This window comes from Anolis carolinensis, chromosome 5 (assembly GCF_035594765.1).
Source record: "Anolis carolinensis isolate JA03-04 chromosome 5, rAnoCar3.1.pri, whole genome shotgun sequence".
In the NCBI taxonomy this organism is placed as follows: Eukaryota; Metazoa; Chordata; class Lepidosauria; order Squamata; family Dactyloidae; genus Anolis; species Anolis carolinensis.
Genome location: NC_085845.1, coordinates 53,290,270 through 53,308,352, shown reverse-complemented (window position 1 = coordinate 53,308,352; position 18,083 = coordinate 53,290,270). Strand labels below are relative to the sequence as shown.

At 40.2% G+C, this 18,083-nt stretch overlaps 1 protein-coding gene across 5 annotated transcripts in view; it reads right to left on the bottom strand.

Moving 5' to 3' along the window:
• The window catches only part of rapgef2 (Rap guanine nucleotide exchange factor 2), a 229,581-nt gene that overhangs the window by 123,847 nt on the left and 87,651 nt on the right, over positions 1-18,083 (bottom strand). For all 5 annotated transcript variants that reach the window (XM_062981227.1, XM_062981231.1, XM_062981229.1 and 2 more), the window contains exons 2-3: positions 14,691-14,761; positions 2,613-2,669 (exon numbers count right to left, since the gene is read on the bottom strand). In XM_062981227.1, coding sequence (XP_062837297.1) covers positions 2,613-2,669; positions 14,691-14,761 — 128 coding nt within the window. The remainder of the gene's footprint in view (positions 1-2,612; positions 2,670-14,690; positions 14,762-18,083) is intronic.

Genomic DNA, 18,083 nt, shown 5'->3' with positions numbered 1-18,083 from the left:
TCCATCCCCAGGATCACATCATATCTAGGCAAGCTCGTAATATCCCACACAAACGTTCCCGTTACTCCCTGCACCTCCCACGTTACTGCTGAGGTTTCCTGGTTAACCACCCCAGTCTCCAGCAGTCTCCCATCTGCTCCTTCCACCCACACGTCGCATGCCTTGCGCACTCTAGGAATGCCATGCTTCTTAGCAAACTCCATATCTATATAAGAGACCGTGGCTCCTGAGTCCAGCAGTGCCAAAGTAGAAACAAGTTCCTTTCCCCCAACAGATAATGTAATGGGTACGAAAACATGCTTCCTCCCCTCAGTTGACTGCTTGAGGAGCCCTAGTGCGTTGGACTCACGTCGCACTAGGGCTGGCCTTTTCCCGAAAACTGGGAAGGTTTCACATTACAATTTTTGGCAAAATGCCCAGCATTCCCACAGTACAAACACAAGCCCAGCTGCCTCCTACGGCTCTTTTCCTCTGTAGACAGCTTTTTAAAGACCCCAAGCTCCATGGGCTCTTCCCCCATCACCACAGGTGCCCTGGTTACATGCATGGGTGGCGCACACATTGCTTTTGAATGTTTACGAGCCTCGAACCTTGCGTCTAAACGCAGCACCTTAGCTACTAAGGCGTCCCAGCTTTCAGCCGGCTCCAAGCGTGCTAATTCATCCTGGAGCATATCACTTAACCCGGCAGTAAATAAAAGCATGAATGCATTTTCCCCCCAATCCAGCTGGTGGCGATACAGGTTAAACTTATTTAAGTAATCCAAAACAGTCCCCTTTCCCTGTTTCAACCGATACAGAGCCCACCCAGCGTTCTCCGTGCGGAGAGGATCCCCAAAAGTATCAGTTAACAACTTTTTGAAATTATTCAAATTGTCCTTGACTGGGTCATTTCCCAAAATTAAATTAGTGGCCCATTGTCCTGCGGGACCGGTCAACAAACTCAAAATAAAGGCCACCTTGCTAGTGTCTGTAGGAAAAGCATGAGCACTGAGCTGAGAAAAATAAAGCTCCACTTGTGCCAAAAAGGTTGGCAACTTGCACCTGGTTCCGTCAAAGCGTTCAGGAGTCAAAACATGTCCTTTCACGGCATGAGCTGTTTGGCTAACGGTAAAAGCCGTTTGCAATTGGTCTAATTTGACCCTTAACTCATCCATCGTCTTCCTGACGGGTTTATTGCTGCAATAAACCTTTTATGGGCGTCGGGCAATCTGTCAAGGACAGAACGCCACAAGATTCAAAGTAACAGAGTTTATTAGATTACAGAACTCAAAAATGCCCGTAAAACACAAGGGCCAGGCAATTTTTGCCTTTAGGAGCAAAAAGGGGCAAAAGTAAATGTTCAAAAGATAAACCGGATTAAACCGGAGTTTAATCCGGGTAAAAACAAACTGCTTTCTTCAGCCTGGGTATAAACAAAACGAAAGCCAAGGAACAAAAGATACAAAGAATGCAACTAATTGGCAGCAGATTCCTCTCTGCTGCCAACACTGCTTTTAGAGTAACTTGCGTCGCTCCCACACACACAGCAGACAGGATTCCAACACGAACAAATCAGCCAGGGATTTTAGCAGTAGAGTAGACCAGTTCCGTTCCGTAGATCAAAGCCAGAAGCAGACGTTTGTAGTTTTTCCAAGTCCAAGAAGGGGGGAAGACAAGCCGTGGTCAGTTCAGTCCGAGTTCTCAAAGCAGGAGATGGCGTCCGTCAAGAAGACGACGGAAGGTCAAGCTAATAAGAGTAAGCACAGGTTTGCACAAACAAATGCCCACACAATCCCTCCCGCCGTCTGACCCTGGATTCCAATCAACTTACGTCTCAGCACAGGAAAGCACACAAGTCTTCAGGGAAGCGTCCCACACACACACACGAATCCCAAGCGTTTGCCCAGATTACCTTGCCCGACGCAATTTGCAATTGCTCCCAAGCCCCATTTTATGCCAGTTACAAATCCTCATCACTGTCAGCTGTCCTCCTTAACCCGGGCGTTTCCTCATCACTTTCCTCGTCAGAGCTGGAAAACCTCTGACTACGCCCAACAGCATCTCCAGCTGTGGATCCTGTCCCATCCCTCCAGCTAAGCCATGGGTCTAATCCTGAAGGTCCCCATTCATCTTCTGTCCCATCATGGCCAGTGGCACCCAATTCCTCCCTTACCCGAGTCCAATCCATCTCATCCTCCTCTGAGCTAACCAGCCCCTCCTCCATTCTTTCCGTAAACCCTTCGAAAGATTCTTCGTCAGATGGTGCTGCAAATATGTCTCGTAGTCTTTTTCTCTCTCGCTCCTCGAGAGTATCTGACTCTCGAGGAGTCTTACGCCCACGTCTGTCAGAAACAGAGCCATGAGGCTCAATCATAACACTTGTTTGCATTTTTTTATGTAAGACTTATAAAAGATTTTCCATATTAACACCCTAAGTAGAATGCAGACTAGATATAGCTACTTAGCTCATTTTATCATTTTATGCCAATACTTGAAAACTGTGTCATTCTTGTTCCCCATTTATCCACTCCAGAATATAACTTAAGAGGACATCTTTTGAGCAAAGATCGTAAAATGTGGATCTGCTATTTTTCCTATGTCACTTCTAAAATAAACGGACGCCACACTTACTAGTATAGAACTTCATTGGCTTCATGTCTTTCATATCTCACTGTTTCACACATCATTCTGTAAAAAGAAAGAAAATTATCATTAAAAGTTTCATTTCTTCGTAACACTACGTAACAGAATTTGAAACATTTTCTGTTCCTGGTTTGAAAGTGTTATTTCCTATTTAGTTGTGCAATATTTACTTTTAAAGTAGTTGTTATACTCCATAAACTTCATTTTTGTGGCTGCCACAAACTATCTTGAATTGGTTGAGACTCTATGAGATATTTATTGAAAAACTATAGCAAAATGTGCTGCAGGATTTCCTGCAAAAACAAAGTTTTTGCAGTTTAATAAACTTTTTCCATATGTTTATGGTAGAACCAATTTGGAAATGACATTGATAATCCAGGAACAAAAATCATGTTACATAGTGTAAACAAACCTATTTGGCAATCATGATTAAGCTTTAATCTCATGTAATTTTACATCTTAGTCAAAATCAGTGCATTGTTATCAGTTCTCTGTCTTAAAAGTTATCAAATGCACTAAAGCAATGCATGTAATGACAAACTGTATAATTAATGTCTGACTGCACTCTAGCAATTCCTTTATACACACAAAACAGAATGCATATGCGTTATGTGCAACACGAATTATAATCAATCTTAGGTAACTGAAAATATTAGTCTATTCACAAAAGGTTATTTTTACTGTAATTGTAACAGAAAAATTGTAACAGAGATATGCCTCTCATCATCTCTGATAACTTACTGTAACTGTAATTATTTCTAATCAATCAAATACTTTATCAAAAGTTAGGAAAAGATAATGGATAAGTATTGATGATTAATTATTGTAGGTTCAAACTATCTGCCCATTCAACAACAGGATACTTTGCCATTATTACTTTGCACTTTATTGACTACTTCGGCTGTGAACTACCTCTCCCATTTTGAAATATTCTGCACTTTGGCCCAGATCCGTGTTTTAGTCTCCTGTTTTTAACATTTTATGCTGTATGTTGATTCTTATGATTGTTTTATTGATGTTGATGTTTTATTGTGGGAATATTTGTTTCATTGTTTTATTGCTGTATGTGTCGGGCTAGGCCACCATGTAAGCTGCTCCGAGTCCCTCCAGGGAGATGGGGCGGGGTATAAAAATAAAGTTGTTGTTGTTGTTATTATTATTATTATTATTAGTAGTAGTAGTAGTAGTAGTAAACAGAATGGTAAACTTTCTGTTTTACTGCAGTAGTTAAAGTCAGTTATAGAGGCAAGAGATTTGGTCTCATCACACAAAATATAAATCACATTAAAATAAAATGGATATACAAAATGCTCAAAATATTTCTGACTATACAGATAGGGATCGAATTGATATTAACAGAGGAGCAAGTTTAACAAGTTAGAACAACAAGGTGTCCTGAACTGGTTTGAGAGGCAACAGCTATATAATTGGAAAAAGGCTTGGTTAGGTAAAAATCCCAGATGTAGAAAGCTGAATAAATATGAAGAATGGCTAAGTAAACTTAAAAGGCAAGAAATAGCAGGGAAAGGATTACTTGGGAAAATATACAATGGATTAATAGGGGAAGAAATAGGGCCAAAGCTGTTAGAAAAGATCTGGGAAGGAGACCTAGGGCCCCTGACGGATCTCGACTGGAAAAGGGTTCTAAAATGGAGAGTAGTTAAGAATCTGTCAATAAGATTAAAAGAAATGTATACAAAGTCATATAGAGATGGTATACCACACTAGCTAAACTACATCAGATAGATAGGAAACAAAGTAACCTCTGCTGGAGATGTGGCATGCATAAAGGGACATATTTTCATCTATGGTGGAAATGACCCCAGTTGAAGAATTTTTGGAACAACATATTTATAGATATTGGTAACATTATAGGATTAAACATCATTAAACAAGAATTGGTGATTATTTTACTCACAGTGGCGAGACTTATAATTGCAAGCAACTGGAAGATAGTAACAAATCTCACACTGGAAGCATGGTATGGGGAGGTACCGAACATAGCCTTAAATGACAAATTATCAATGGAAATGAGGGTGTTCAGGGGGGGGGGAAACTAATAGAACTGATTTTGATTTATACTGGTCAGTTTTTATTAAATATATCCTAGAAAGTGAAAAAGGAAAACAATACAACCTTGTTGGTCAGGAATTTTGGATATGACATTTGTTTAATGGTTGACTTATAAATCTTATGGTAAAGGAAATGATACTTGTTCAGGCCTTGGTGGTGGGCTTATGTGTTTGTAAAATGTTCATTGTTTTGTGTTCTGTTTCACTGTAAGTTGTCAATGTATGTAAATAAAAATTAATTTATATTTTTTAAAAACAGGGGAGCATATGAAAATGATTCTGTAGAAAAAACAGGAACTGAATGAGTCAAAGGCTCAACAACTGGCTCATCTGAAGTTGCATGAGAAGCCACCTGGAGGGCCTTCTCAAAACAATGAAACCTTAAGGAAAGTGGTCCAGTTTTTCAACATTTCCCAAATAAGACTTGTACCAATAATATGATTTTCTCCATACCAAAACAAATACCCGTTGAAGAAAGAGCCCTTCCAGTTGTTTGAAGAGAGGGGCCATAGAAAAAGGAGGGAAGGGGGGGGGGACTGAAAGTCATGATAAAGCAAACAAATTTCTTGCTTTTTTAAAGAAAGGAAAGGGGATTAAAAAAGACAAGAACACAATAATATACAATAGGAATAACAGAAAAATGCAGGGATAAGAATCTACACAGTGGGAAGAGTCCAAAAAGTGTTACTCTGCCAGTAGATAGTTAAGAGTCACAACAGCTTAGCAAGCTGGGATATGCCCAATACACAGGAAGGTGTGGAGTGTCCTGCCAAGCTTCAAAGTTCTAGAAAGCTCAGCTCTGCACAGACATAAAATCCATTAGTATGAAACACGGAGACCACAAAAAGAATAATTATGTGACTCAATTAATAGCACCAAATTCTGACAAATTTATGCAATCCTAGTTCAAAAATAGAAAGGGTAATTGGAGGACAAGAATAAAGAGATATAACCATCTCTTATTCATATTTTACTGAAATGCATGCTTCCCTTTCAGTTCCAGGCAGACACTTACATTCCTTGGGGCTCTCCTACTGCAAAGAAAAGTCTTTCAAGTCACCTGAGAGCTCCAAATCATATATTAACACTGGGAAAGTTAATACATTTACTTACTATTCCAGAGCAGGCAAAGAACGGATAGTTAAAAAGATTCATCAGAAGATTAACAAGCAGGTTTCAGCTTTTGGGATTTGCAAGAAAAATGGAAGATTCCCCATTGTCACTTCTATCAGCATTTTCAAGCTCTAAGAAGCAATTTTATGCCATAAGATTTGCTTTGACTTTTTGCTTTGTCTTTTCCTATAAGTTGCAGCTCATATGATCAGGTTATTAAAAATCTAAAACGATAAGGTCATTAGAAAAAGAGGACAAACTCTACCTGAACTCCTAATAGGCATTTTTTCATCTTAACAACCATGGTTACAGGGATCATTTGAGGAAGAAAGGGATACAGATATCAGAAGACAGGTGGCAAAAGAACTGTCTACTCATTGGGCTAAATACAATTGCGAGCCCAGCTAAAATAAACCCATTAAATCAGTGGGACTTATGTAAGGGTTGACGTCTGTCCCATTCATTCTTTCACCTAAGTGAAACTAAAAATTGGATTTTGACCAATTAAAAGCCCTGACCCATCCCATCTTTCACAAACCATGTGTTTTCAGTAAAATAAATCAAATTAAACACATCAGTTAGAAAGCAGATTTTTTGAAAGAGTCAAATTATTTTCCCTAAGCCTGGGAAAATGACTATAAATGATTATATAGTTTCACCCTATAGACCCTACCCAAATACACTAAAGATCCTGTCTGATCTTAGAAGAGTTAGACATGATTAGTATTTGCATGTGAGACTGCAAATGAATATCAAGTGCTGTAGGCTCTATTTCAGATTAAGGAACTGCCAAAACTATCTCTGAGTATTAATTGCCTAAGAAATTTATGGAGTCACTGTAAGTTGACAGGTAACTTAAAGGCTAAATACTCAGACATGGAAGTATTGAATAGTTGTAATCCACCTGTATATTATATATTACTGAAGTGATACCACATTGGAATTGCCGAACCTGTTCTAGAAGAATAAAATTAAGATGAAAAATAAATGTTGTTAATGCCACATATCATGTACCGATTAATGGGGTGGTTTTTTTCTTAGTACAGTTTGTGTACATACTATGGTTATGCGCACAAGCGTTTAAAAAATACGTTTCTACGGCTTAGGTTTTGGATTAAGGATTATGCGTGAGATTTTTGGACAAATGGAACTATGCACTTTATATGCTTTTAAGTTTTGTATAGTGTTTATGTGTATTAATGCTTAGTGTAAATTGTTTTTAACTGCTTTTATGTTTTACTGCACTACTAGTTTTTATCGGCATTGATTTTTTGCCGCCTTCTAAGCCGCCTTGAGTTCCTTCAGGTGAGAAAGGCAGGAAATAAATAAATAAATAAATAAATAAATAAGGGAGGGAGTGAGGGAGATTAAAAGTATCATTTAACAGCCAAAGCAGTATAAAAGCCACACAATGCATTTTGCTGTATTGCTGCTGAATGGTAAAACCCAAAAGACAGGAATGCTTTTTTATTAGGAAAGAAAAGATATGTGTGTGCTTAAGAATAAACAAAACAAAATTTGGACAATAGTGAAACTTGAGAATGCCAGCCAACTTCAGTGGCTACTTTTGCACCTCTGTTGTCCATTTATACGTCTTGTCTTCTGAGCGCACACACATTCACAGGTTTACATGGCCTGGATCCAGGGATTTCATTAGAGGATTCCAGGTTGAACCCTACAGAGACTCCAACATAAATTGCCTTCACAAAACCATATGCTAAACATTCTGTATTCAACAAAGAAAACTGGCAACAAATGCTGAGGTCATGGCCATGAATCATCTTACTTACAGGCTGCTGCCATATTTTGGCAAAGTGATAGTAGTGATATCACTCTTTCAAAGGAAGAACTTTTGGCCTTGAGGCTGCCAGTGACCAATTGTTAATGTAAACACCATGCTTTGTGGCAGGAATGTCATCACCTTTTAGCAAAATAATTTCAAGTCATTATCATCAAACAATGTACATTGCTTAGAAGTGTGATTGGGCACACAGCAATGAAATAATAAAGGAAAAGAAATGTAACAGGAAAAGGAGAAACAGAATGCTACAGTCTTCCATCTTTTCAATCTTGTTTTCAAACTGTCCAAAATGGTAGAAGAGGTGGTGATGGTTAATCTTTTCTTCAGAACTGAGATTAAAAGCAGTTAATTCAGATTCAAGGCAACAAGGATTCAAGGCAAGAGATGAAAAAGTACTGAGTCTATACTTATTTACTACAATGGCTTTTTATTTTTAAAGTGACAGTTAAGTCTTTTCCCTGGAAATTACAATTGAGGCTTGTATATGTATTTAACAGAGTTTTGGTTTTTAATGTAAATTAAATTAAAAGACATTTATAAGTGCTTAATAGAGTCTATTCCCAACAGCTCCAACCTCAACAGAGTGGCCTAATTGTAACTTTAAACACTTTATCAACAACCCACATTCAAATGAAAAGAATGAAGGAACCACTAGCAGCTTCCATTTGCCATAGATACCCAAATTTAGCCCTCCCTTCCTTAGATTATTGCTGCCAAGTGTGTAGTTTCATAGAATCATAGAATCATAGAATAGTAGAGTTGGAAGAGACCTCATGGGCCATCCAGTCCAACCCCCTGCCAAGAAGCAGGAAATCGCATTCAAAGCACCCCCGACAGATGGCCATCCAGCCTCTGCTTAAAAGCCTCCAAGGAAGGAGCCTCCACCACAGCCCGGGGGAGAGAGTTCCACTGTCGAACAGCCCTCACAGTGAGGAAGTTCTTCCTGATGTTCAGGTGGAATCTCCTTTCCTGTAGTTTGAAGCCATTGTTCCGTGTCCTAGTCTGCAGGCAGCAGAAAACAAGCCTGCTCCCTATGACTTCCTATGACTTCCCTTCACGTATTTATACATGACTATCATGTCTCCTCTCAGCCTTCTCTTCTGCAGGCTAAACATGCCAAGCTCTTTAAGCCGCTCCTCATAGGGCTTGTTCTCCAGACCCTTAATCATTTTAGTCGCCCTCCTCTGGACGCTTTCCAGCTTGTCAACATCTCCCTTCAACTGCGGTGCCCAGAATTGGACACAGTATTCCAGGTGTGGTCTGACCAAGGCAGAATAGAGGGGGAGCATGACTTCCCTGGATCTAGACGCTATACCCCTATTGATGCAGGCCAGAATCCCGTTGGCTTTTTTAGCTGCTGCATCACATTGTTGGCTCATGTTTAACTTGTTGTCCACGAGGACTCCAAGGTCTTTTTCGCACACACTGCTGTCAAGCCAGGCGTCCCCCATTCTGTATCTTTGATTTCCATTTTTTCTGTCGAAATGAAGTATCTTGCATTTGTCCCTGTTGAACTTCATTTTGTTAGTTTCGGCCCATCTCTCTAGTCTGTCAAGATCGTTTTGAATTCTGCTCCTGTCTTCTGGAGTGTTAGCTATCCCTCCCAGTTTTGTGTCGTCTGCAAACTTGATGATCGTGCCTTCTAACCCTTCGTCTAAGTCGTTAATAAAGATGTTGAACAGAACCGGGCCCAGGACGGAGCCCTGCGGCACTCCACTTGTCACTTCTTTCCATGATGATGACGCATTGGTGAGCACCCTTTGGGTTCGTTCGCTTAGCCAATTGCAGATCCACCTAACCGTAGTTTTGTCTAGCCCACATTTTACTAGTTTATTTGCCAGAAGGTCGTGGGGGACTTTGTCAAAGGCCTTACTGAAATCCAGGTACGCCACATCCACAGCATTCCCTGTATCGACCCAACTCGTAACTCTATCGAAAAAAGAGATCAGATTAGTCTGGCATGACTTGTTTTTGGTAAATCCGTGTTGACTATTAGCAATGACCGCATTTGTTTCTAAGTGTTCGCAGACCACTTCCTTGATGATCTTTTCCAGAATCTTGCCTGGTATCGATGTGAGGCTGACCGGACGGTAATTGTTTGGGTCGTTCTTTTTTCCCTTCTTGAAGATAGGGACCACATTCGCCCTCCTCCAATCTGCTGGGACTTCTCCCGTTCTCCAAGAACTCTCGAAGATAATTGCTAGTGGTTCTGAAATAACTTCCGCTAATTCCTTCAATACTCTTGGATGTAGCTGATCTGGCCCTGGGGACTTGAATTCGTTTAGAGAGGCCAGGTGTTCCTGGACAGCTTGTTTCCCTATTTGGGGTTGGATTTCCCCCAATCCTTCGTCCATTCCATGTTGCTGAGGTTGAAGATGGCTTTCTTTTTGTGAGAAGACCGAGGCAAAGAAGGCATTGAGCAGTTCTGCCTTTTCCCTGTCCCCTGTTGCCATCACCCCATCTTCTCCTTGCAGAGGCCCTACCGCCTCCTTTTTCTTCCTTTTTCTACCAACATAAGCAAAAAAGCCTTTTTTGTTGTTTTTTATGTCCCTGGCAAGCCTGAGCTCATTTTGTGCTTTAGCCTTGCGAACCTTTTACCTACAGGTGTTGGCTATACGTTTGAATTCTTCTTTGGTGATTTCTCCCCTTTTCCACTTCTTGTGCATGTCACTTTTGAGCTTTAGCTCAGTTAGAAGTTCTTTGGACATCCATTCTGGCTTCTTTGCACTTGTCTTATTTTTCTTCTTTGTTGGCACTGTTTGCATTGCGCCTTGAGTATTTCACTTTTGAAAAACTCCCATCCATCCTTAACTCCCTTCTTTTTTAATATTGGCGTCCATGGAATGCCGCTCAGTAATTCCTTCATTTTTTGGAAGTCAGCTCTCTTAAAGTCGAGAATGCGTGTTTGACTTGTCTTAGTTTCAGCATTCCTTTGTATTGCAAACTCCAGGAGCACATGGTCACTTGCCCCTAAGGATCCAACCACTTCAACTGTGTTGATCAGGTCTTCCACATTTGTTAAGATTAGATCAAGAGTTGCTGATCCTCTTGTTGCCTCTTCTACCTTCTGGACCATACAATTGTCTGCAAGGCAAGTGAGGAATTTGTTGGACTTTGTACTCTTGGCTGAGTTTGTTTTCCAGCAGATATCGGAATAATTGAAATCGCCCATGACTACTATATCTCTTCTTTGTACCTGTTTGGTCAGCTGTTGACAGAAGGCTTCATCAAGTCCTTCATCCTGACTCGGAGGTCTATAGTAGACACCCACGACAAGATCTTTTTGAGTCCTGGTTCCCTTGATTCTTGATTTCCAGTATTCACATTTGACATTTCAGAACAGTATTAGGAAAATTAGTTATTCACAATTTTTGCTACCTTGTTCTACTTGTGGCTTGTTCACCAGAAGCAATCTTAATCTAGTCATTGTTATTTATGTTTATAGTAAAGGTAAAGGTTTCTCCTGACGTTAAGTCCAGTCATATCTGACTCTGGGGGTTGGTGCTCATCTCCATTTCTAAGCCGAAGAGCAGGCGTTGTCCGTAGACACCTCCAAGGTCATGTGGCCGGCATGAGTACATGTGGCCGGCATGAGTGCAAGGAGCGCCGTTACCTTCACGCCTACTCACATTTGCATGTTTTCGAACGGCTGGCAATGCAGGATTGCTTTTGAAGTTGGTCCAGAAACTATATTAGTGTAGAAAAACAGCTCCAAGGATGTTAACACATAAGTGTTTCTGTAAGTAACTCTGTGGTTTAAAGAAGAAAAAATCTGACTGTTTAGTTCCGTTTAAAACTAATGCATAGTACTAACACTTGCTTTTTTACCTACTTGAATCCAATTACCTTAGAGATGGCTTTCTTCCACATTAACTAACATGATCCCTAAGAACAACCAACAATGCCTGTTTCCCAGAGCCCATTCTGTATTAAAGCTTGCAGAATCTTTGCAAGACAACTTTTTTCTAGCTGCATATTCTTCTTCTTCTTCTTCTTCTTCTTCTTCTTCTTCTTATTATTATTATTATTATTATTTTATTGTATGACACAGCAAACAAGATAGATATGCTGGATTTCGTTTCACAAAATCACAAGTCGAACACTTCCCAAGTGTCTAGGACTGTGTGATGTATTTTCGGATGATGTGTGCAGATCCCAGTAGGGTGCAGTTGACAGATCGTAATTTTGTCAATGTCTATTATTTCCAAATGCCGATTGAGATCTTTTGGCACGGCACCCAGTGTGCCCATCACCACCGGGACCACCTGCACTGGTTTCTGCTAGTCTTTGAAGTTCAATCTTGAGGTCCTGATAGTGGCTGAGTTTTTTCTGTTGTTTTTCGTCAATGCAACTGTCACCTGGGATGGCAACATCAATGATCCAAACCTTTTTCTTTTCCACAACTGTGATGTCTGGTGTGTGGTGTTCCAGAACTTTGTCAGTCTGGATTCGGAAGTCCCACAGTATCTTTGCGTGCTCATTTTCCAATACTTTTGCAGGTTTGTGATCCCACCAGTTCTTTACTGCTGGCAGGTGGTACTTGAGCCATAAGTTCCAATTAATCATTTGGGTCACATAGTTGTGCCTCTGTTCGTAGTCAGTCTGTGCAATTTTCTTACAGTAGCTGAGGATATGATCAATGGTTTCGTCGATTTCCTTGCACAGTCTGCATTTTAGGTCATCAGCTGATTTTTCGATCTTGGCCTTAATTGCATTTGTCCTGATGGCTTGCTCCTGGGCTGCAAGGATCAGGCCTTCTGTCTCCTTCTTCAGGGTCCCATTCGTGAGCCATAGCCATAGCCAGATCTTCTCCTTATCAGCTTTTCCTTCAATTTTGTCAAGGAACTTTCCATGCAAGATGAGTCCACAGCAGACACTCCGCTGGCTGTGGAATTGGACACACGTCGGACACTTCCCAAGTGTCTAGGACTGTGTGATGTATCGGTGAATAATGCGAGCAGATCCCAGTAAGGTGGCCTTCTGCAGCTGGCAGATGGTAATTTTGTCAGCGCCAATTGTGTTTAAGTGCAGGTCAAGGCCTTTAGGCACTGCACCCAGTGTGCCGATCACCACTGGGACCACCTTGACTGGCTTGTGCCAGTGTCTTTGTAGTTCGATCTTTAAATCCTCATATCGTGTCAACTTTTCCAGTTGTTCTCAATCCTGCCGTCACCTGGGATTGCGACATCGACAGACAATCCATACTTTGTCTTTTAACACAATCGTGAGGTCAGGAGTATTTTGCTCCAAAACCCTGTCTGTCTGAATTCGGAAGTCCCAGAGTAGCTTGACATGCTCATTCTCTGTCACTTTTTCCGGCTTGTGATCCCACCAGTTCTTGGTTGCTGGCAGATGGTATTTGTGGCACAAGTTCCAATGAATCATTTGAGCAACGTGTTATGCCTCTGCTTGTAGTCTGTCTGTGCGAGGCATAACACCATATTATTATTATTATTATTATTATTATTATTATTATTATTATTATTATTATTATTATTTATACCCTACTTTTTCTCTCCACAAGGAGACCTAAAGTGGCATAGACCTTCTCCGAAAGGGAGCAGCTAGCATCAAGACTGCCCTTCTCCAGGCAAATGGAATGAAACCCATAATCCACAATCCATTCTGGCCTATCAAAATGAGCAAAATATATCATGCAAGATTTTAATGATTCACTGGTTTCTTCATTTGACAAAAGATGTAAAATTAAGATACAGAGGAAAAGTGATGATTTTAGAGGCCTGCATTTTGTATCAGATGTCATTTCTGTTGTAGTTAAGTTGGTTTAAAGGTATGTCAATGTAGGCATGGGGTACTTCTCCCTTGGCCACGGGGGGAACAGTTAAAGGGCAGTGAATTGTAAACTACATTAACAGTAATAAAATAATTGCTCTCGGGATCCAGGGTGTCTTTTGTGAAGTTACAGGCCCCCTTCCTTGGCAGAGAACACTGAATTTCTGTCTATATAGCATTACAGTCAGCATTTAAGCTTCCGAATTTTGCACGAGATGCAGCTTTGAAATTTTCTTTGAGGGCAGCCATATGTAGACTGCATTATAATCATTAACAAGGAGACTACCAGTGCATAACTACTGTGGCTAGGCAGCTGGTATGTCAGTCAAAGCTAGCACCAAGTGCTCTGTGCCATAGAGTCCACGTTGGCCTCCAGTGACAAGGATGAATCTAGGAACACTGCCAAGATGAGCAAGGGTCAAGCTTACATGTGGGTGGGCCAAACTGCTACAAGCATTTTCTCAATATTATCAGGCCCCAGTAGCTGAAGTTGATCCCATGAACATTGACCAGATGGCACACTGGACACCTCAGTGTAACAAGTGCCATGTTAAATTCTAAGCAAATGCAAACAACTATTTCTTGGAAATACTTTTACAATGTGAGTTGCATTCCTGAACTGTCTGGGCCCATGCCCAAAAGACCCTATTTGAAATAACCCTATTGGATAGGAAGTTGAACTTACAATTCCAGTGGTGTAATATGATTATTTTTTTTTTGTCCCATCTCACTGCTGCATCCTGTTTGGATTGACCGAGATGCTGTTGCAGAATGTCCAGAAACTGTTTATTATTTATTTATTTATTGACTACATTTATATCCCGCTCTTCTCACCCCGAAGGGGACTCAGAGCGGCTTACACATCAAATGAACATACAATATATTATTAGCATAACAATATATTATTAACAATATATTATTAACATACAATATATTAATAGCATATTATTAACTACCTGATCAGAAGGCCTACAGCCAAATTTTTAACTGGAGTTGTATACAAAGAACACATGTAACAGCTCCACCGATGCTTGGTCTATTTCTGGGCATGAACATGTCCATGTTTTGAGATAGTCCGAAGAGACCATTCTAACTGTTTCACCATCCTCACAAAGGGTCCTTTCACTGACTTTCAGCATATCCTGAACCTCCTTTCTTCATTTCAAATTTATGAAGTTTTAGTTTAAACTTCAGTGTACCTTTACATAAGCAAGCAGTTTTTCACTATGCATCATCCAAGTAAAAAGTTCCTTTAAAAAGATGAAATACTATCATTAAATAGCTTACCTGAGCTGATGTTCTCTCAAATTAGACAAAGCTTCCATTCCATGTAAATAAGAATAGACTATCTCCAGATCCTAGAAGAAAAGAAAACAAACATTAAACATTTATAATCAACACAAATCACTTGCAACAGTAAGTAATAAATATGGGGAAGGGACAATATGCATATTATGTAGACACTGTCTCTAAAAACAAATTGAGGATTAGTCTTATATACACACAGGAGACTTACTAACGTACTCCATAAATTGGTATAAATTGGTCTGCTTAAAAGAGTATTATTGGAACTCTGTATGTTCTTGCACACACTTTTGACACTTGGACAAGAGGGGGAAATCAAGAAGATTTTTAACCAAAGGATTACACTGACAAATGCTTCTCTAACCATACAGTATCACAAATCTTAAATGCATGCTGCAAGCTACAATATTACTATAAATTGTGGGTGAAAAACAACACAACACACATACACAAACTTGGAACACTGCCTCATCATGCCCAACTGTGCATATAGGCAGGGTTTCGGGGTGATTGACCTTTGCCTCTGGGAGTTGTAGTTCACCCTTATACAGACAGCTCTGAACCCAGCTGACTTCAGATGTGGACCAAACTTGGCACACAAGTTTCTCAAATGACCTGGGCACTGCCGAGTCTCCAAGCTAATCTATATCTATATCTTCTATATCTTCTATATATATAATAAAAGTCAATGTTTGTATGCGGCGGGCGGTGTATGTATGTATGTATGTATGTGTGTTTGTGGCAGCTTTCTGATTGGCCGGCACTATCACAGGCCACTGTGACCACCAGGAATGACGGATCTGGACCAAACTTTGCACACTTAATCCCCATGACGCACTTTACACCCTGGTGCCATTTGCGGGACAATGGACCATGGGTGATGGGATTTGTAGTACTTTCAATCGCTACGGGGCTCTGGGAGTTGTAGTTCACCCTTAAACAGACAGCACTGAACCCAGCCGACTTCGGATCTGGACCAAACTTGGCACACAGCCCCATCATTCCCAACTGAGCATACAGGCAGGGTATCGGGGTGTTTGTCCTTTGGCTCTGGGAGTTGTAGTTCACTCTTATACATACAGCACTGAACCCAGCCGACTTTGGATCTGGACCAAACTTGGCACACTGCCTCATCATGCCCAAATGAACATACAGGCAAGGTTTCAGGGTAATTGGCTCTGGGAGTTGTAGTTCACCCTTATACAGACAGCACTGAACTCAGCCGACTTCGGATCTGGACCAAAATTGCCACATAGGTTTCTCAAAAGACCCAGGCACCGCTGGGTCCCCAAGCTAGTCTATATATATAAAAGAGTGATGGAATCATGGCACTGAGCAAAGCAACTAAACTACGGGCCCCCCAACCTCGACATTGGACAATACAACCCATCATCCACGCCTTAAGGTTGAAACAACACAAAATCACTTCACGCACCTCCACATGGAGAGAACCCACAACGCCCCATCGGGAGCCATGCCGGGAGGGAAAGAGAAAGTATAATGGCCGGCCAGCAACAGGGAAGGCAGGCAATGGGAAAAAGCTGTCCCCTGGGTCCTAGCGCCCGCCCATCATCTGAATCATTTATCTCCACTCCAACCTTCTACAATATCCAACCCATTTTAATACTCTATATTTTAAATATATGCTATGAACCATGACAATCAACACAATCTCTCTAATATTTTAACAAGCTTAAAATCACAACACCAAATAAAAAACAACACTCTTAAAACACGGGAATGCCAGACACTAAACAATCAGGGCCAGCGAACACCTCCCACGATCTGCCATGCAGGACATAATCCAAGCACTCCCAACAGATGGCCACCCAGCCTCTCAATAATAATAATATTAACAACAACATCATACAATCCTAATGTTTGCAGAGGCTGACTATTTCTGTGGCCCTGACATGTCACATCTCTTTATGTTTGGAACCTTTAGAGTGTTTGCTTATCTTTTTCACATAGAAAGAAGATGGCTGTATACTCAGAAAGGCCTGACTATTTCTGTGGCCCTGACATGTCACATCTCTTTTTATGTTTGGAACCTTTAGAGTGTTTGCTTATCTTTTTCACATAGAAAGAAGATGGCTGTATACTCAGAAAGGCCTGACTATTTCTGTGGCACTGATACGTCACATCTCTTTTTATGTTTGGAACCTTAGAGTGTTTGCTTATGTTTTTCACATAGAAAGAAGATGGCTGTATACTCAGAAAGGCCTGACTATTTCTGTGGCCCTGACATGTCACATCTCTTTTTATGTTTGGAACCTTAGAGTGTTTGCTTATCTTTTTCACATAGAAAGAAGATGGCTGTATACTAAGCTAGGCCTGACTATTTCTGTGGCCCTTACATGTCACATCTCTTTTTATGTTTGGAACCTTTAGAGCAGGGGTCCCCAAACTTTTGAAGCAGAGGGCCGGTCCACAATCCTTCAGACTGTGGAGGGGCTGAATTATCATTTGAAAAAAAATACAGTAGAGTCTCACTTATCCAAGCTAAACGGGCCGGCAGAAGCTTGGATAAGCGAATACCTTGGATAATAAGGAGGGACTAAGGAGAAGCCTATTAAACATCAAATTAGGGTATGACTTTACAAAGTAAGCACCAAAACATCATGTTATACAACAAATTTGACAGAAAAAGTAGTTCAATATACAGTAATGTTATGTTGTAATTACTGTATTTACGAATTTAGCACCAAAATATCACGATATATTGAAAACATTGACCACAAAAATGGCTTGGATAATCCAGAGGCTTGGATAAGCGAGGCTTGGATAAGTGAGACTCTACTGTACAAACAAATTCCTATGCATACTGCACATGTCTTATTTGTAGGGCAACAACAACAACAATGAAAGAATACAATATTTAAAAATGAAAACAATTTTAACCAACATAAATCTATTAGGATTTCAATGAAAAGTGTGGGCCTGCTTCTGGCCAATGAGATAGTCAAGTTAATTGGGATTGTTGTTGTTGTTGTTGTTGTGTGCCTTCAAGTTATTTCAAACTTTGGCCGAGCCCAAGTCTAAAATTAATTATTTATTTACTGCATTTATTTACTACATTTATATCCCACCCTTCTCACCCCGAAGGGGACTCAGGGCAGCTGTATGCACATACAATATACTATATTATTAGCATAACACAATATTAGCATTATATATTACTATATTGAACTATACCACTATACTATTATATAATATGTAATATATACCATATAATTAATTATATGGTATTACTCTTTGTATTATATTGCAAGATAATAAGATTATTATCAATATTATATGTATACACAATATATTATATTATTAAAACTGATATAAAAATATTATATTACAAAACTGAGGGTGGGGGCCAGGTAA